Genomic DNA, 21,515 nt, shown 5'->3' with positions numbered 1-21,515 from the left:
ATTTGTCTGCCAGTCTTTTAAGTAATATTTGTGTTCCATGGGGAAAAAAAGAGCTCATTCAGCACACAACTCCAACAATTAAATAAGTGCTTTTTCCTCAGCACAATAATTATACTCAGAATACACTTTATGCAAATTCCCATTTGTCACATACAGTATTAAAAGACATATATTTAAGCCTGACGAAGTGGTGGCACAGTGAATATAGCATTGGCCTGAGACGCTGAGGACCTAGGTTCGAAGCCCCTAGGTTCCTGGCTTGAGCGTGATATCACCAGCTTGAGCGCGGTGTCACTGGCTTGAGTGTGGGATCATAGACATTACCTCATGGTCACTAACTTGAGCTCAGAGGTCCCTGGCTTGAGCCCAAAGTTGCTGACTTTAGCAGGGGGTCACTGGCTCATCTGGAGCCCCCATTCAAGGCACATATGAGAAGCAATCAAGGAACAACTAAGTGATGCAAATACAAGTTAATGCTTCTCATCTCTTTCCCTTTCTGCCAATCTCCCCCTACCTTGCACTCACTGCATGCAAAAACTAAATAAATAAATAAATAAAAGACATGTATTAAGAGTCGAAGTTAGGGCCTGACCTGTGGTGGCGCAGTGGATAAAGCATCAACCTGGAATGCTGAGGTTGCCGGTTCAAAACCCTGGGCTTGCCCGGTCAAGGCACATATGGGAGTTGAAGCTTCCTGCTCTTCCCCCCTTCTCTCTCTCTCTCTCTCTCTCTCTCTCTCTCCTCTAAAATGAATAAATAAACAAAAATAATTTTAAAAGCCTACAGAAGGCTTTAAAGATATTAAAAAAAAAAAAAAAGAGTCAAAGTTAGCCTGACCTGTGATGGTGCAGTGGATAAAGCGTTGATCTGAAATGCCAAGGTCGCCTGTTTGAAACACTGGGTTTGCCCACTCAAAGCACATATGAGTTGATGCTTCCCGTTCCCCCTCCCTCTCTCCTCTACAAATCAATAAATAAAATCTTTAAAAAAAAAAGTTAAGCTCAAATAAGAGTACTAATTTTTACTGACTTAACAGGGACATTCTTAAGTGAAATGAGCACTTTTACAGTGAATACATTGCACTGGAGACTAGCACAGTTTAGTGCTACTACCTTGATTTATGGTAAGATACCAGCAGTTTTGCCCACCATTGTTTTTCTTCACCATCAGTGTGAAAAGACACAATGAAAAATAATACTTTTAAATATTATTATGAAAATTATTTTAACATTGTGGAACTTCTAAAGGGATTTCAAGAACCCTGTGTCTGTAGACCACACTCACTTTGAGAATCATTGGCATAGATAATATGTTCTTAAGAAAATACTAAATACTTTCTTATTCTTTTTTTTTTAGATTTGATTTTTTATTGAGTTTTAGAAAGAAAGAGGGAGGAGAAGCAGGAAGCATCAACTCGTAGTAATTGCTTCCTAATATGTGCCTTGACCTCAGTGTTTCAGGTTGACACTTTATCCACTGTGCCACTACAGGCTAGGTACTACATATTTTCTATAAGAAGAAAAGAAGAAAGGCCCTGGCCAGTTGGCTCAGTGAATAGAGCATTGGCCAAGCGTGCAGACATCCTGAGTTTGATCCCCACTCAGGTCACACATGAGAAGCGACCATCTGCTTCTCTCCCCCTCTCTCTCTCCATTCTTTCCCTCTTCCCCTCTCACAGCCAGTGGCTTGATTGGTTTGAGCATCAGTCCCAGGTGCTTAGGATAGCTTGGTTGATTTGAGCATCGGTCCCAGTTGGGGATTGCCAGGTGGATCCCAGTCAGGGTGCCTACGAGAGTCTATTTCCTTTCCTCTCATTAAAAAAAAGTAAAAATAAGGAAAAGCTTCAAATAAGCTTTAATAGTATTCACTAACAGATGGAATATCTGCTACATGGAAAATGTATTCTCCTTTAAGCAATCCTTCTAGAAAGCCCTTTAGGAAAGGTAATTTCTTCTTTTTTAGTGGGTTAAAATATTTAATAAAATATACCACAATAATATTTCAACAGTGTAAATTCAACAGCAGTATTAACAACCATTAGCACTATTATTAACAAATGAGAAGAGACTTTAATGTTTAAATACTCTTCTAGTTGTCCGAGAACCCCAGGAACTCATCATTGCTAGTGTCAGAATTTTTTTTTAAATTTTAATGGGGTGACATTGATAAATCAGGGTACCTGTGTTCAGAAAAAACATCTCTAGGTTATTTTGACATTTGATTATGCTGCATTCCCATCACCCAAAGTCCACTTGTCTTCCATCACCTTCTAACTGGTTTTCTTTGTGCCCTCTCCTCCCCCAACTCCCTCCCTCTCCTCCCTCTCGCCCCGTAACCACCACACTCTTGTCCATGTCTCTGAGTCTCATTTTTATGTCCCACCTATGTATGGAATCATATAGTTCTTAGTTTTTTCTGCTTTACTTACTTCGCTCAGTATAATGTTATCAAGGTCCATCCATGTTGTTGTAAATGATCCGATGTCGTCATTTCTTATGGCTAAGTAGTATTCCATAGTATATATGTACCAAAGCTTTTTAGATAATCCACTCATCCACTGACGGACACTTGGGCTGTTTCCAGATCTTCGCTATTGTGAACAATGCTGTCATAAACATGGGGGTGCATTTCTTCTTTTGAAACAGTGCTATGGTGTTCTTGGGGTATATTCCTAAAAGTGGGATAGCTGGGTCAAAAGGCAGTTTGATTTTTAATTTCTTGAGGAATCTCCATACTGTTTTCCACAGTGGCTGTACCAGTCTGCATTCCCAGCAGCAGTGCAGGAGGGTTCCCTTTTCTCCACGTCCTCGCCAGCACTTATTCTGTGTTGTTTTGTTGATGAGCGCCATTCTGGCTGGTGTGAGATGATATCAAATTGGGTTTTTAATTTGCATTTCTCTAATGATTAGTGATGTTGAGCATTTATTCATATGCCTGTTGGCCATCTGTATGTCCTCTTTGGAGAAGTGTCTCTTCATTTCTTTCACCCATTTTTTGATTGGACTTTTTTGTCTTCCTGGTATTGAGTTTTACAAGTTCTTTATAAATTTTGGTTATTAACCCCTTATCAGATGTATTGTCAAATATATTCTCCCATTGTGTATAGTTTGTCTTTTTATTCTGTTCTTATTGTCTTTAGCTGTGCAAAAGCTCCTCAGTTTGATATAGTCCCATTTGTTTATCCTGTCTTTTATTTCACTTGCCCGAGGAGATAAATCGGCAAATAAATTGCTGCGAGACATGTCAGAGAGCTTACTGCCTATGTTTTCTTCTAAGATGCTTATGGTTTTACAGCTTACATTGAAGTGTTTTATCCATTTTGAGTTTATTTTTGTGAATGGTGTAAATTGGTGGTCAAGTTTCATTTTTTTGCAGGTAGCTGTCCAGTTTTCCCAACACCATTTGTTGAAGAGGCTGTCTTTACTCCAATGTATGCTCTTACCTTCTTTGTCAAATATCAGTTGTCCATAAAAGTGTGGGTTTATTTCTGGGTTCTCAGTTCTGTTTCATTGATCTATATGCCTGTTCTTATGCCAGTACCAGCCTGTTTTCAGTACAATGGCCTTGTAGTATAACTTGATATCCGGAAGTGTGATACCTCCCACTTTATTCTTCCTTTTCAAGATTGCTGAAGCTATTCGTGTTCTCTTTTGGTTCCATATAAATTTTTGGAATATGTGTTCTATATCTTTGAAGTAAGTCATTGATATTTTGATAGGTATTGCATTGAATTTATAAATTGCTTTGGGTAATATAGACATTTTAATAATTATTCTTCCTAACCATGAGCACGGTATATGCTTCCACTTGTTTGTATCTTCCCTGATTTCTTTTATCAATGTTTTATAATTTTACGAGTACAAGTCTTTAATCTCCCTGGTTAAATTTATTCCTAGGTACTTTATTTTTTTGGTTGCAATGGTGAAGGGGATTGCTTCCTTAATTTCTCTTTTTGACAGTTCACTGTTAGTAAATAAAAATGCCTGATTTCTGAGTATTAATTTTATATATTGCCACCTTGCTGAATTAATTTATCAGGTCTAGTAGTGTTTTGACTGAGACTTTAGAGTTTTGTATATACAATATCATATCATCTGCAAATAATGATAGTTTTACGTCTTCTTTTCCAACTTGAATGCCTTTTATTTCTTCTTCCTGTCTGATTGCTGTGGCTAGGACTTCCAGAATTATGTTGAATAAGAGTGGTGAAAGGGGGCACCCCTGCCTTGTTCCTGATCTTAAGGAGATTGCTTTTAATTTTTGCCCATTGAGTATGATGTTGGCTGTGGGTTTGTCATAGATGGCCTTTATCATGTTGAGGTATGTTCCCTGTATTTCCGCTTTGCTGAGAGTTTTGATCATGAATGGGTGCTGGATTTTATCAAATGCTTTTTCTGCATCTATTGAAATTATCATGTGGTTTTTCTCCTTTCTTTCATTTATGTGATGAATCACATTAATTGATTTGCGAATATTGTACCAGCCTCCCAAGAATAAATCCCACTTGATCACGGTGTATGGTTTTTTTCATGTATTGCTGGATCCGGTTTGCTAATATTCTGTTGAGGATTTTAGCATCTAAATTCATCAGGGATATTGGCCTATAATTTTCTTTCTTTGTGTTCTCTTTGCCTGGTTTTGGAATCAGAATTATACTCGCCTCATAAAAGGAGCTTGGAAGTCTTCCTTCCTCTTGAATTTTTTGAAATAGCTTGAGAAGAATAGGAGTTAGTTCTTCTTTGAATATTTGGTAGAATTCACTTTTGAAGTCATCAGGCCCAGGACTTTTCTTTTTTGGGAGTTTTTTTGATAACTGTTTCAATCTCATTTGTTGTAATTGGTTTGTTTAGGTTTTCTGATTCTTCCAGATTAATTTTTGGAAGATTATATGTTTCAAGGAATTTGTCCATTTTATCTAGGTTGTCTAGTTTTTTGGCATACAGTTCTTCATAGTATTTGCTTACAATATATTGTATTTCTGTTGTGTCAGTTATTTCTCCACTCTCATTTCTAATTTTATTTATTTGACTCCTCTCTCTTTTTTTCTTGGTGAGTCTGGTTAAAGGTTCATCGATCTTGTTTACCTTTTCAAAGAACTAGCTGATGGTTTCATTGATCCTCTGTATTGTTTCTTTAGCCTCTATGTCATTTATTTCTGCTCTGATCTTTATTATTTCCTTCCTTCTACTAGCTCTGGGCTTTACTGGCTGTTCTTTTTCAAGTTCTTTTAGATGCAGGGTCAAGTTGTTTATTTGAGCTTTTTCTAGCTTCTGAAAGTGTGCCTATAATGCTATGAACTTCCCTCTCAGGACTGCTTTTGCTGTGTCCCATAAATTTTGAGTTGATGTATGTTCGTTATCGTTCGTTTTAAGAATTTTTTTATTTTTTCTTTGATCTCATTGTTAACCCATTCATTATTTAATAACATGCTGTTTAGTTTCCAAGTGTTTGAGTATTTTTCAGTTTTTCTGTTGTGATTGATTTCTTGTTTCATGCCATTGTGATCAGAGAAAGTGCTCGATATGATTTCAGTCTTCTGAAAATTGTTGAGACTGCTTTTGTGCCCTAACATGTGGTCTATCCTAGAGAATGTACCATGAACACTTGAAAAGAATGTATATTCTGCTGCTTTAGGGTGAAAGGTTCTGAAGATATCTATTAAATCAAGTTGATCTAGTATGTCCTTTTAAGTCTGCTGTTTCTTTGTTAATTTTCTTCCTTGAGGATCTATCTAGTGGTATTAGAAAGGTATTGAAGTCCCCTACTTATTATAGTATTGCTGTTGATCTCGCCCTTTAAATCCATCAAAGTCTGCTTTATATATTTAGATGCTCCTATATTAGGTGTGTGATATTTATAACAGTTCTATCTTCCTGTTGGATTGCTCCCTTTATCATTTTGTCATGACCTTCTTTATCTCTTACTATAGCCTTTATTTATTTATTTTTTTTGTATTTTTCTGAAGCTGGAAACGGGGAGAGACAGTCAGACAGACTCCCGCATGCGCCCGACCAGGATCCACCCGGCACGCCCACCAGGGGGCGACGCTCTGCCCACCAGGGGGCGATGCTCTGCCCCTCCGGGGCGTCGCTCTGTTGCGACCAGAGCCACTCCAGCGCCTGGGGCAGAGGCCAAGGAGCCATCCCCAGCGCCCGGGCCATCTTTGCTCCAATGGAGCCTCGCTGTGGGAGGGGAAGAGAGAGACAGAGAGGAAGGAGAGGGGGAGGTGTGGAGAAGCAGATGGGCACTTCTCCTGTGTGCCCTGGCCGGGAATCGAACCCAGGTCCCCCACACGCCAGGCCGACGCTCTACCATTGAGCCAACCGGCCAGGGCTATAGCCTTTATTTTAAAGTCCATTTTGTCTGATATAAGTATTGCTACCCCAGCTTCTTTTTCATTTCCCTTTGCTTGAAATATTTTTTTCCATCCTTTTATCTTCAGTCATGTGCGTCTTTTGTTTTAAGGTGTGTCTCTTGTAGACAGACAGACAGCATGTGTATGGGTCCTGTTTTCTTATCCACGCAGCTACCCTGTGTCTTTTGATCGGACCATTTAATCCATTTACATTTAAGGTTATTACTGATATATAGTTGTTTATTGCCATTCTATTCTTTAAAACTGTATTCCTCTTTTGCTATATTCTTTTTCTCCTTTTATCTGTTTACAACAGGCCCCTTAGTACAGGCCCCTTAGCATTTCCTGCAGCATTGGTTTGGTTGTAGTGAAATCCTTATTTTGTCTGGAAAGCTTTTTATTTCTCCTTCAATTTTAAACAATAGCCTTGCAGGATAAAGTAGTCTTGGTTGTAGGCTCTTGTTCTGCATTATTTTGAATATTTCTTGCCAATCCTTCTGGCCTCAATTGTTTCTGTTGAGAAGTCGGAAGTCATCCTTATGCGGGCTTCTTTGTAGATGATAGCCTTTTTTTCTCTAGCAGCTTTTAATATTTTCTCTTTATCACTTAGCTTTGGTATTTTAATTATAATGTATCTTGATGTGGATTTCTTTGGGTTTCTCTTTAATGGAGTTCTCTGTGCTTCTTGAACTTGTGAGATGTTTTCCTGCCTTAATTGAGGGAAGTTTTCAGCTATGATATGTTTGAACAAAGTCTCTATTCCTTGTTCTTTCTCTTCTCCTTCAAGAACCCCTATGATGTGGATGTTATTTCTCTTCATGTTGTCACAGAGCTCTCTTAGAGTTTCCTCTGACTTTTTGAGTCTCTTTTCTTTTTTCTGCTCTGCTTCCGTGTCTTCATTTATCTTGTCGTCTAACTCGTTGATTGGATTCTCAGCTTCATCCATCCTGCTTCTAATTCCTTCCATTTTGTTCTTCATTTTCGATATTGTATTTGTCATTTCTGACTGATTCTTCTTTTTTTTTTTTTTTTGTATTTTTCTGAAGCTGGAAACGGGGAGAGACAGTCAGATAGACTCCCGCATGCGCCCGACTGGGATTCACCCGGCACGCCCACCAGGGGCGACGCTCTGCCCCTCCGGGACGTCGCTCTGCCATGACCAGAGCCACTCTAGCGCCTGGGGCAGAGGCCAAGGAGCCATCCCCAGCGCCCGGGCCATCTTTGCTCCAATGAAGCCTTGGCTGCGGGAGGGGAAGAGAGAGACAGAGAGGAAGGGGGGGGGGTGGAGAAGCAAATGGGCGCTTCTCCTATGTGCCCTGGCCGGGAATCGAACCCGGGTCCCCCGCACGCCAGGCCGACGCTCTACCGCTGAGCCAACCGGCCAGAACCCTGACTGATTCTTTTTTATTATTTTAATGTCCTTTTTTATATTTCTATCTCTATTTAGGTGTTCGTAATGACCATCTATTGTTGTTCTAAGATCTTTGAGCATCCTAACAATCGTTATTTTAAACTCTGCATCTGGTAATTTGGTTATTTGTGACTCATTCAGGTCCTTTTCTGGGTATTTCTCTTGATTCATTTGTGTTGTATTTCTCTGCATTCTCATTTTGTCTGTGTAAAAGAAGGTTTTGGCCACCAGAGTCCACTGGGTGTGGCCTCTGTGTTTCCTAGGTGTCGTCTGTCAGCAGGCCCACCACCCCCTCTGCTGTTGCTGCCTAGGGCGTTTGGGTATTGTCATTGCCGGTGCCTGCCCACTGGGGCTGTTGCTGTGGTCTCCACCTCTCCTTCACGGAGTGGTTGTAATCACGTGCTCGGTTGTAAAAGCCTCCTTGTCCTTGGCCTTCATCCCGCCCCCGCGGGTGGCGTTATGCTTAGCTCTGAGGGTAGGGGTGAGCACCTTTGCTCAACTGCGGGTTTCCACCTGATTCCGGGCTTTTGCCCTGTCCCTGCAGGAGGAGCCTGCTTGTGGGACGGCTGCAAGCCTTGGCTGCACAGGCCCGGCAGGACTGCGTGCCCATGCTCAGTAGCGGGACTCTGCCTGTTCTGGGCTTTTGGCTCCACCCCCGCGGGAGGAGCTGGCTCCCAAGTCAGGCCACAAGCCTCGGTTCCCTCAAGGCTGTGCTCCTGCGCCCTTACTCAAGGGCAGGTCTCCACCCTTTCCAGGGCTCCTGCCCTTCCCCCACAGGCTGGATTGCAGGCAGCCCGCAGCTGGGCTTGACCACTTTTGCACATACCCTCGTTCCCAGTCGGGCAAGATCGAGCTCACACCTGGGCCTCAGTGGTGGCCAGCTGGCTTCCGCCCTTGCTGACAGAACCGCTCTTCCACATCCCGCTGCCGCCAGCCTTTGGGCGAGCCCTCAGCCTTGTGGGTGGGGCGCTGCAGCTCAGATCCTAACACTCCCTACTGTAGCCCTGAAAGCTCCCTCTAAGCAACTCTGCTCTGAGTGCCGGCGGAGAGCTTGTTTGGCTGGTGTCCTGCTTCCCTTTGCTGGTATTGCTGTTTCCAGGGGAAATATTCACTTCAGATTTGGGGAGTGACTCGTACTGGGGGTAGGGTGGCTCTCTCGCAAAATGCTTCTCCCTGTGCCTCCTAGATTACACTCTCTTCCTGCTACTCTGGTACTCTCCTCTCTCCCCGTCCTCCAGATCCCTGGGTGAGTGGTTGTGAGAGAGGTTTTCTGCGCAGTCCCTTTAAGAAGAATCCTGGGTCTGAGAAATCAGTCTCTTTCTCACAAACAGTATCCTGACTTGTTTCCAGCTAAATATTGTCCATACGCCTCTTCTAGGCTCTGGGGCTGCAGGCTGGGGCTTTGTTCCTGGGACTCAAGACCCTCCCCTCTCTGCTAAACTCACTTCCCGCCACGTGAGTGTCTCCCGGCTGCTGTTCACTCCGGGAAGCTGGGCAGCCCTCTCCACGTTTCCACTTTTCCTACCAGTCTCAGTATGGCTTCTTCAGTGTTCCTTGGTTGAATAGTCCTCTTAGTTTAGTCCAAAGTTGGTTTTTCCAGATGATGGTTCTTAAAATTAGTTTGTAATCCACTTTGGTTCAGGGAGGTGGAAGTTGTTACATCCACCTACTCCATCGCCATCTTGTCTGGAGAGGTAATATTTTTAGAGAGGAAGAAGCTGAAGTTTGAGATGTAAATTATTGATTGGAGGAAATAATGGAACTGTGACTAGTAGAAATAAATTTGAATTTAGGACATTATTACTTTAAAAGTTTTTGTTTTCAAGAGAATCAGAAGACAAGCCACTGGGAGAAAGTGATTACAAAAGATACATCTAATAGGGACTGTTATCTGAAATATATAAAGAACATTTAAAACTCGGTATTAAGGGGGGAAAAACAGTTAAAACATGGGTTGAAGACCTTAGCAGACACACTGAGGAAAATATATAGATGGCAAGTAAGCATATGAAAAGATGTTCCATATCATATATCAGTAAAATGCAAATTAAAACAACAGCGATATACCACTACATATCTCTTAAAATGGCCAAAATTCAAAACACTGACAGCACCAATTGATGGTGAGGTTGTGGAGCAACAGGAACTTTCACTGCTGATGAGAATGCCACTCTTGAAGACAGTTGAGTGGTTTCTTACAAGATTAAACTTGCTCTTACCATACAATGTAGCGATTATACCCCTTGGAATTTACCCAAGGAGTTGAAAACTTAGGTCCACACAAAAACCTATGTACAGGTGCTTGTAGAAACTTTATTCATAATTACATAACCTGGAGACAACCAAGATGTCCTTCAGTAGGTGAATGCATAAATAAACTGCAGGACATCTGGATAATGGAATATCATTCATCACTAAAAGGAAGTGAAATCTCAAGAGAGGCTACATACTGTATAGTTCCAACTCTATGACATTCTGGAAAAGGCAAAACTATAGAGACAGTAAAAAGATCAGTGGTTGCTAGGGGTGGTGGCAGGTGGAGATGAATAGGCAGAGCACAAAGAATTGTTAGGACAGTGAAAATATTCCGTATGATACCATAATGATAGATAAAATGCCATATATCTTTATATATTTTCTAAGCACATAAAATATAAAAACACCAGTAGTGAACCCTAATGTGAACTATGGGCTTTGAGTAATTATGATGTGGCAATGTTCGTTTTTGGTTAAAAAGAAAAATTGCACTCTTGTGAGTGATGTTAATAATGGGAGAGACTGCATATGTGGGGACAAGGGATATAGGATAAATTTTTGTACTTTCCTCTCAGTTTTGCTGGAAGCCTAAAATTACTCTAAAAAATTGTGTACATATATGTGTGTGTGTATTAGATATATAAAACACATTCCTACACCATTTAGCAGAACTCATTATATATACATACACACACTCACAGAGTGTTCAGTGGCATAGGAATTTGTTTTTGTAAGCAATTAGTGAAATTTTAAAAATGGAAATTCTACTTTTCCCCCAATTTCTTCCATCCCTATGCATCCAGAAGGTTATACCCCCAAATATGCAGCCTTTACTGTATTTAAGGGTTTAGGATAAAATAATAGAATCTTGCCTTAGTTTTATTTTGAATTTATGAACCTATTTTGAACGCCTCTACATGTGTGATGATGGGAATTCAAAGAATTGCAGTCAGCATGACCAGAAAAAGAATGAATAAAACCTTGAAATAGATTTTGAAAAGGAGTCATAGTCTTTCACTGTATTAGGTTAAAGCAGTCTTGTGATTGAGGATTACAATTATATATAAATTAATTAACTAATGTATGTAAATCTAAAATTATCAAGATAACCCTCTTCGACTATATATAATGTCAAACCTGCAGCCCTAATCTTTTACCCTCAGTTTCTGCGTAATAAATACCCCAATGATAATATAATAGTATCGATCTTGTACAATTACATAACCATTTGGTTTCATATATAATATCTCATTAGATCTTATACCATGTCTGTGAGGGAGATAGAACAGATTAACAGATTGTATTACCATATTTGGTGAATTAAGGACAGTATTACACATTTCTTTCTTTCTTTCTCTCTCTCTCTCTCTCTTTCTCTCTCTCTCTCTCTCTCTCTGTCTCTTTTTCTTTCTCTTTTTCTTTATTTTGTTTTTAATAGAGAGAGAGAGGAAAGGATGTAGGGGGAGAGAGAAGCATCAATTCGTTGTTCCACTTAACTGTGCACCCATTATTATACATACCCTGACCAGAGCTTGAACGGGCAACCCCGGGTTCAAGCAGGTGCCCTTGGGATCAAGCCAGCAACCTTGAGATTGAGCTGGTAACCTCGGCACTCTGGGACAATACTTTATGCACTGCGCCACGGGCTGGGGCTATACCATATTTCTAAGAAAACTGAAGTACAGAAATGTCAAGTGACTTTTGCCCCATAGTCATTGGACAATTGAATGATTTAGCCAACCTGGAACCTCAGCCTTCTGAGCTTCACATCTTTTATATAAGTTTAAGTGATGGGTTCCAGTAACCATTTATTTTAGATCTATTTTTTAAAATCACTCTTTGAGTTACTCTTGCCCCTTCCAAGGGCTCTCCAGCCCTACAAAAACTGCCTGTTGGAGATACATCTCCATCTTTACTCACTTGTACTTCTTTGTACCTGTTTTTATATGCATATCTTGTCTCCCCAACTGGTATACATATTTCCTTAGGACAAACACTGTGCTTAATATTTAATTAGCACTCAGAAATTCCTGATCATTTAACTTCCCCAGTGCATTGTGATTACTAGGATCTGAAATAGTTATTCAGATGCTCAGCTGGTCAGTTGTAGAGCAAGGAGAAAGTTTTGGCCACTCTCCTCTTATCCTCAGGAACGATTAGTAGCTATGGGGATAATTAATGTTGTTGACTAGAGAGATAGGCCCATTGAGGAGCCAGCTAGTTGTAGGACCGTGTACTGTCAGTAAGCCCTTTTCTCTGGTTCCTCCTGTGACTGGGCTGTCTGCAAAGGTAGTCACAGTGGGAAATTACTCACCATTTCTCTTCTTCAGGTCCTAAAAATAATGATTATTGGAATGATAACAGCTCTTCTGCCTGTGTCAGTATAGTTTCAAAGCCAGCTTTTACTTACCTTACTGCATTTAACCTTTTCAAAAGTTCATTGAGCTATTAGGGCAGGGCCATTACTGATCAATAAGTGAAGAAACTCTGGCTTAGAACAGAGAAATGACTTTCCCAAGATCAGGAGGCTCAGCAGTACTTGACTGGAGATTTTTCTGGCTCCTGGTCCAGAACCTTTCCATTATACTACACTGCTTCTGATTGTCAGTGATGTTTACCATCATTATTATTTGATAACTAGAGGATTTCACAGTGGGGTTGGAGGCCTTTTTTTAAATGAAAAATATTGTGAAGGTAGTATGGCCTATGCTTCTTATCCAACTTAGCTTTGCTTTTATTTAGCCTATGCTTCTTATCCAACTTAGCTTTGCTTTTATTTGTACTGAAATGAAATAAATTGAGCTAATTATGACAATCATGTTGATGACTATAATTGAATAGAAATGACAGGATCAATGCATTTTTGCTTTTTAAAAAAATTAATCAGGTTTAGCACTTTTAAAGTATAATGCCAAACCATCTAGATGCGAAAACAAATAAAACCTCTAGCCAGACTTAAATGAAAAATAACAATACTGAAACATGTATGATTTTTATTAGTATAATCTGTATGATGACAGCACGTGATAGAAAATATTAGAATATTTCTTTGACATTTACATTTTTCATTTTATTATTTGTCTTCAGATAATTCGCCTGATTATAACACATTTTGAAATGTTGTTTGACCAACCTATTATGTCTTTGACTGCTCCTGAGAATTTACAGATATTTGGGTTTTCTCAATTAGTACTTTAATTCATACCTCCCCAGAATTTACCAAATGGATGTTTTCAGTGTGCTATTGGATACCCTATTTTATTTATAATAATAATAAAAGAAACTTCACTTTAATGTCATTGTTACATTAAATAAACATATTGCATTTCATGAACAACAAGGAAAAACACCTCTGTTAGCTATTTAATATTATTTTAATTCTCCTATATAGACAAAATAACATGCACTCATATTTCTTCATATTTGCCTAAACTTAATTGAAACCTCAAAATAGTTATTTAATATGCGACCCACTATAAACTTCAATAGAAGTAAATATATATTGCTTTATTTGGGCTAAACTAGGCAGATTTTTTGGGGTAGTATTTTAGATCATAGTGGTAATAAAAATGGTAGGCTGGATGTGTGGTGCTAGGTCTTGTGCCAGGTGCTTTACATAAATTATAGATTCATAAGCTATAATAATGATCTGAAATTATGGATTAATATTGATTGAAGTATAAACGATATAGTTACCATGTGTGAAAATTTTTTTTAATATCTTCAGCAAACACTCTTTCAGGTACCCTCCAAAAAAGATTTATAAAGTATTGCCCTTGGAATTAGGAAACTGAGGTATTCTACTAATCAGAAAGTTAACAAACATATTAGTGGGGAGGGAGATGTATAGGATAGCTATCTTTTTTTTTAAGATTTTATTTATTCATTTTAGAAAGGGGGGAGGCCAGGAATTATCAACTCCCATATGTCCCTTGACCAGGCAAGCCCAGGGTTTTGAACTGGTGACCTCAGCATTCCAGGTCAACACTTTATCTGCTGTGCCACTCTTTTAGGCTTTTTACAGTTTCCTGGAGCTCAAGTCTATTGTCTAATGAATAATAAATAGCCTCAACTATTGTAGCATCCATATGTGGAAAAATTTCAAGTTTCCAGAGCCTTCCTGGTAATATAATAACTGGGCTACTAGGGTAATCTTTCTAATATTGCTTCAGAAATAATAAAAAATATCCCAAAAGTAAAATCTTTTTGTGAGCATGGCCTCGTTCTGTTTACAAATGATGGCTTCTACTTTTTTCAGATGTGTCTTGCTGAATCAGGTCTCTCTTATCCCTGCCATCGACTTACAGTGGGAAGAAGATCTTCCCCTGCACAAACCCGGGAGCAGTCCGAGGAGGTAAGCCTGTTTGCCAGCTTTCAATGACGAGAAGGCCTATCCTCCACCCACCTGCCCACTTCCTATTTTTATCTGCCACAGCAGTGAATAGATAAAGTTAATGTAGTGTGAATAAAGTCTCAGTAAATTCTTTAGGGCAGAAACTTTCCATGCTAGGTTATTGCTAATGTGGTCTTTCATGTTCTATAAGTTTTGTGTTTCAGCAGACAGAATTCGGGTGGATTGGTTGAAAGGGTTTTTACTTAGAACTGTCAAGTTAACAAAGGGATTTTTCTTTTCTGCTGATAGTTCAGGATTGACCTTCTGTGAGCCAAGGCATTGTGCTTGATATTAGGTAATAAAGATGAATCACAATGTACCTATACCAAGGTGCTCAGAATGGAAGGTAATAGATTAGTAAACTAATAATCATGACTTATTGTAATAAATGCGGTGACAGCAGTCAGTGTACATAGGGTGCTTATAGAAAAAGAAAAGAGTCAGATAAGATGAACATGTTTATGTATGTGGTGTGCCTGTGTTTGTCTTTGTGGGTCGGAATGATATTAAAAGGCGCAGTGCCTTTTTTATGGATACAAGTAGCATTCTCTGTACAACTATGACTGATTATAAAAGAACGGGAAAATGAGCCTGAAGATTATTGTTTCTCTGTTTAAAAAGTATTTATTGACCTCTTGTTAAATGTATGCAACAGAGGTCATAATTAAATAGCACAGAAAAACTTTATTTATACCAGTGTTTTCAGGCTAGAGCGTGACACAAGTATTTAAAAGCTTGGGATAGTTCAGTAAAACCATTTTCCACTTAGAGTCTGTATAAAATATGGTTGCAAATTTTTATTTAAACTCAGTTTTTGGACACTCCTTTTGGGAACTGCCACAAGCCCTCTCCAGCCATCCTCTGCATATTTATTTATATCACTTAAATATGTGGAAGAAGAATGAGATTGCATACGTGAAGCTCTAGTCTATGGTTATTCTGTAAAAATGATAATTTGCTACTCTCGATTTTTAATATTTTTTTTAGAAATCCACAAAGAAAAAAAAAGTTTTCCCCTGTTCCACATACTACTGTACAATTTCCTTGGGCCTCTAAAAATGTTAATTTCCTTTAAAGAACCCACATTGTTTTTCTAGCACTTTATCTCACTAATCCTCATGAAAGACAAAAATGATATTGAGTTTTATGCTTGGCAGAATTTGCCAGAAATAATTTATTGAAATATTTCTACTATTTCTTTCTACTATTTCTGAGTATATTTTAAATGGCTAAAGTAGGTTATGCTTCAACTCTTTAATGGATAAATCTCCTATCATTAAAAGGGAGCCAACTAGCTCCACCCAAAATTCTTAATTCGGTTCTATGAGAGGTGACAGATACCTGTTTGACTCCACTTTATGTCCTTCTCTTACCCTTGCCATCATATATGTTGTTGAGGCAGTTCCATGGGCAGAAAGAAGTCAGAGTTAGAGAGTGAGGAGTAATGTTTGTGAAACTGGCACACTCTCTAGGTTAATTAGAGAAGGTAGAGTGGGGTTGGTAGGCTTTGCCAAATTAAAGCAGCCACAGCCTCAGAATACCTTAAAATCTGATTATCTGAGATGAATCCGTTACTTTCTTCTTCCCTGGCTAACTGCAAATGCCATCTCCTCCTGGGAGCTGGTGAGAAATGGGAAAGAAGCTGTAATGTGGTTTTTATGTTGTCATAGAGTTATAAAACTGGAAAGGATTTTTAATTTAATTTCCACTCTTCCATCCATCCATTCTTCATTCATTTAAAGTTATTTACTGTCATCTACATCCAAACATTAGGACCAGTCTCTGTGCTAAAAGAGCTCACCCAAAATACCCCATCAAAATATTCCTTTGTTTTTACCTCTAATGACAGGGTTCTGACATCATGAGGCCACCAGTTCCATTGTTGAGCAGCTCTGTCATGTGACTCTAAGTGAATTTAACTATTAGAGTCAGATAATAGTTTTGTAAGATACCATGCTATGCCATCTCTTCATTTTCACAGCCACCTTTGTGGGTCAATATTAGTCACATTCTACAGTGGGGATGCGAAGACACTTGCTCAGTCATAGAGAAAATGGTAGAATAATCAATGCAAAATCTTTTGGTTATAAATTCAGATGTCTTTGTGGTGGTTTTCTTGTCATAATATCATAGCTATCTCTTTCTTAATTTTCATCTTATTGAACCTTTCTACAGTTCTTGTATCCATTGAAACTTTCTCAAACTTTGCTTCTCAGATTCTTTCTTTCAACTGAGTTTATAATTTTTGGCAGCTGTCTTTTCATCTTACTATTTTTCTTCCTTCACCAATTGAAATACTTATATATTTTTTTATTTATACATTAATATAATTACCAGTATAGATATATACTCTGTAAACTTTTCTCTTTATCACTCTTGTTCTTTTATTTTTTAACTGATCTTACTTATTTTTATAAACTCAACTATGATTTATATACTGATGATTCCAAATGTACATTTTTTCTGGGCTTCTCTCCTGAGCTGCTAAGAAGATTTTTATTCCAGCTGCCTACTATTTTTACCTGGATGTCCTACAGTTCCTCAAACTTAATTGATAGCTGGTCTCAGTATCCTCCCTCAGCAGTGTAACCCTCTCTACCCACTCAGTTACCCAAATCTTGGTATCATATTCCGCTCTTCTATTTTGTTTATCCTTTAATCTATTTGGTCAACAGTTCCCATCAGTTCTGCTGAAGTATATTTTAAGTCTGTTCCCTTCACTAAATTCTCAGTGCGACTGCTCAACTATATGTTCTCAAGGTCTCTCACTTGGAACTTTGAAATAAGTCTCCCATTTCATGTCCTCAGGTCTGATCTGCCATGTAACACCACACCACACCACACCACTGCAAACACACACACACACACACACACACACACACACGGAGCCATCAGTTATTCCTTTGAATAGTCCTCTGCCTAAAAACTTTTAGTGATTTCCTTCTTGCCATCAGTAATTTTTTAGGTAGCTCCATACTGCTTTCCACGGTGGCTGCACCAATCTACATTCCCACCAGCAGTGCACGAGGGTTCCCTTTTCTCTACATCCTCACCAACACTTGTTGTTTGTTGATTTATTGATGACAGCATTCTGACAGGTGTGTGGTGATATCTCATTGTGGCTTAATTTGCATTTCTCTAATGATTAGTGATGTTGAGCATCTTTACACTAGGCATTATAATTATATTTTATGTGGTATTCTTTGAGAGAATATAATCTATTATATTCTTCAAGGAGTGTGGCACTTAGTAGGGGTTTAAAAATATTTGTTTAATGCTAAAAGGAATAAATGAATGTAATAAACAGCTAAAATCAAATTGCAGATTTTTTTTTAGCTGTTTTTAAAATTTTGAATAAATAGCTTCTCTGTATTCAAAGAATTTTAGGGCAGCCATGACTGAACCAAATAATTATTATTCTCATCAGCAAATATTAATGAAAAAAAGATTATCTCATTTTTTAGAAAAAAGCTTTTCCTAACCTGTTAGATGGCTATTAAAAAAATGTGAAGAGATTTCAAGCTCCTTATACATAATTAACTAGCTCATTCTTCCATATTTCAATAATTCATATTTGAAATATACTTTTTTTCAACAGAATTCGCTTTTTAGATACCTTCCTTTAAAGCTGTTATCATTTCACTTTCTGGGTTCTTAAGGGATTTGGGAACTCTATACTTTGTGAAGACAAAATGAATAGTGGGTTACATAGGCACGAAATGAAATCACCATTCTAGTATGAGGTAAAATCCTATTGTTATGAAAAAGGGCTGTTATTAGATTGAAAACTGAATCAGGAGAAAAATCGATATGGGGGACTAAAGTAAAGGGAGTGAGAAAAGAAATCTGACATATAGAACAACCCCTTTCTTTTCATCTGTGTTCTTCAACCCTCCTTTTTAACACAGTGCCTCATAAAGGCGGGAAGGGTACTAGGCAGGACTAAATGAAGGCTGAGATGATAGCTTAGCTAATAGAGGATGTGAGGTTTGTCATTGCTGACCTTTTGTTTCTTTCTACTTGCCTGTGAACTTGGGTAAGCATCGTAAAGGAACATGTAGTGTACCTTGAAGGTCCTGAGCCTTTGCCTGTTTAAGGCTGAGCCTTGGAGTTGAAGGGAACTTCATGCTCCAGATATTTGCCTGCCTGAAATAGAGGGAATTCAAGCACATAGATGTGTTATTTTGTGGAGGAGGCTCTTTCACTGCCTTGAAATGAGAAGGTATTTAAAATACTTAAGCTGTTGAATTGCTAAAATCAGGAAGAGGTCTTGGCTATACAAAGCAAAACAATAAAGTAGGATTAGGATCACAAGTTAAAATAAGGCTTCTGTGAGAAATAGTGGTAGAGTCAGAATAACAGATAGACTGCTTAGGGCAAGGACCATTCATTTTCATTCATCCAGTAAGTATTTGTTCATTACGTTCTCTGTTCAAACCATTGGGAAGACTTTTTAAAATAAAAGAGGAAATGTTACAATTATAGGAATTACCGGTAATTCTTGGGATATATGCAAGGAAGAAATGCTAAGCCTACTAAATCAAATGGAGTAAATATCTTGGCTGCCTCATTTGGAGCTGTTAGACTCACTGGATCAGTAGTTTTTAAAATCATTCCATAGTATCCTGAGAGCCATCAGAGGTACCCAGCTGTCAAAGGGATATGAGCAAGAAAAGGCCAAGCGCAAGAGCATTAGGCTCCCCTTTGCCCTCTCCTAAACCTCTATCAGAGTGGACTTAGTTTTTATATATTGTATGCATTATAATTTTATGTAATGTTGTGCTTGGGGCCAGCGGCGGGAGGTAACCCTATGAAAAGAACTTTGGAAATTATCTTTAAAATTCCTTTTAGCTTTAAAACTGATTTTGTGACTGTCTATACTCTAATATCCCCTCTAGCTAAGTTTTATGAGTCTTTGATTCTAAGTGTCTCTTAATGCTTCTCTAGCAGATATTTATCACTAAGTTAGGCTCTTTTACATTGACTGAAGCATCAAATAGTTTCCTCATTTTCATAACTTAAGTATATAGCACACTGTATTTTAAAAGATAGAAATTTCATTTATTAAATAGATTTTGTAGAATTTATTTGTTGAACATAGTACAGACAGGTATTTAGCCAGATACCTTGCTGGGGCCTTGTTCTTATTTCAAGGCATGAATATTTGTCAGTATCCACAACTCAGTTTGAGTGTTTTAAGTCTCAGTATTTTTGAAATCTTACTCTAACCAGAGATCAGCAGACTAGTTTGTAATTTCAAACTGCTTTCAATGGTAATACCTTAAATTTCACCCAATATTGCTGAAAACGAAAGAAGCAGAGCATGTTTATCAGTAGTATATTCTCAGTAGATGTTTATTTCACCAAAGCATCATTATATTTAATAGCCTGCAGTGTGTATTTTGTTATCTTCCGGTAACACTGGGAGGATAGTATGCAGTATTTCACTGAAGAAAAATTTGAGAATCATTGCAGTAAGGCAATGCCAAGTTGGAAAATGCTACCTTTGCTTTACCTGCCAAATGTAATTTGAGTGAGCTTTTTATGTCTCATACAGCTACTTTGTCTCTGACCTCTTTGATTATACCTATCTCTTCACTTATTGAACAAATGTTTATTGAGCACTTAATTGTGTTATTATAGGCTAAGGATGAAACAGACTAAAATACCTGTCTTCATTAAGTTTGTAAGCATCCTTTATTTTCCCTCAGTCTCCAATCTTTAGGGCAGTGATTTTCAACCTTTTTCATCTCATGGCGCACATAAACTATATAATTACTAAAATTCTGCGTCACACCAAATATATATATATATATATATATATATATAAATATATATATATATTCAATCTATCAAAAAAATATATAATTTTGATTCATTCACAGTAAGCAGCTAGTGTTGTGTTGGCTGTTGTCATTTTTTATTTGACAGTCTAAGGCAGGGGTCCCCAAACTATGGCCCGCAGGCCGCACGCAGCCCCCTGAGGCCATTTACCCGCCCCCACCGCACTTCCGGAAGGGGCACCTCTTTCATTGGTGGTCAGTGAGAGTACAGTACTACTTCCGGTGACACGGGATGCATGCGTCACGGCTCCGGAAACGCGCCATATCACTTGTTACGGCTAGCATGGAACCAGACATTGACCATCTCATTAGCTGAAAGCAGGCCCATAGTTCCCATTGAAATACTGGTCAGTTTGTTGATTTAAATTTACTTGTTCTTTATTTTAAAGATTGTATTTGTTCCCGTTTTGTTTTTTTACTTTAAAATAAGATATGTGCAGTGTGCATAGGGATTTGTTCATAGGTTTTTTATAGTCCGGCCCTCCAGCGGTCTGAGGGACAGTGAACTGGCCCCCTGTGTAAAAGGTTTGGGGACCCCTGGTAAGGCCCTGGTCAGCAAACTGCGGCTCGTGAGCCACATGCGGCTCTTTGGCCCCTTGAGTGTGGCTCTTCCACAAAATACCACGTATGGGCACTACATCGATAAGGAATGTACCTACCTACATAGTTTAAGTTTAAAAAATTTGGCTCTCAAAAGAAATTTCAGTCGTTGTACTCTTAATATTTGCCTCTGTTGACTAATGAGTTCGCCGACCATTGGTCTAAGGGAAAAGAGGTCAGTGCCCCTGACTATAAATAGTCATGTACTGCATGTTTCGAAAATTCTTGTAGCACATGGTTTGAAAATTGCTGGTCTAAGGGTATCACAGCAAATTTAGAAATATGTGTAAGCTTTAAACTGAAAAATATTAAGCTTTGCTCTAGCAAATGGCTTTTTCTTTAATAAAAATTTTATAATGCTAAATGTGATTATATAACTTATATTTTGAAATTTGATTTCCTAAAGTCAATATGAAACTAATCAGGACTTTCCTTAAATAGCAAAGCACCGATGTTCATATGGTTAGTGATAGTGATGGAGATGACTTTGAAGATGCTCCTGAATTTGGGGTGGATGATGGAGAGGTATTCGGCATTGCATCATCTGCCCTGAGAAAATCTCCAATGAGTGAGTATTAATAGCTTTCTGGGTCCAGCACTTAATTCTCCCTCCTATTGCAGAATAGTGAGCTTAAAAGTTTCTTAATGACTTTCAAG

At 38.5% G+C, this 21,515-nt stretch overlaps 1 protein-coding gene across 1 annotated transcript in view; it reads left to right on the top strand.

Annotated features, from left to right (window-relative positions):
- The window catches only part of FAF1 (Fas associated factor 1), a 495,805-nt gene that overhangs the window by 313,461 nt on the left and 160,829 nt on the right, over positions 1 to 21,515 (top strand). Inside the window, exons 9-10 of the mRNA XM_066376249.1 lie at positions 14,281 to 14,376; positions 21,300 to 21,426. Coding sequence (XP_066232346.1) covers positions 14,281 to 14,376; positions 21,300 to 21,426 — 223 coding nt within the window. The remainder of the gene's footprint in view (positions 1 to 14,280; positions 14,377 to 21,299; positions 21,427 to 21,515) is intronic.

The sequence above is a fragment of the Saccopteryx leptura genome, chromosome 3, assembly GCF_036850995.1.
Source record: "Saccopteryx leptura isolate mSacLep1 chromosome 3, mSacLep1_pri_phased_curated, whole genome shotgun sequence".
Classification (NCBI taxonomy): domain Eukaryota; kingdom Metazoa; phylum Chordata; class Mammalia; order Chiroptera; family Emballonuridae; genus Saccopteryx; species Saccopteryx leptura.
This window is presented reverse-complemented; position numbering and strand designations above follow the sequence as displayed.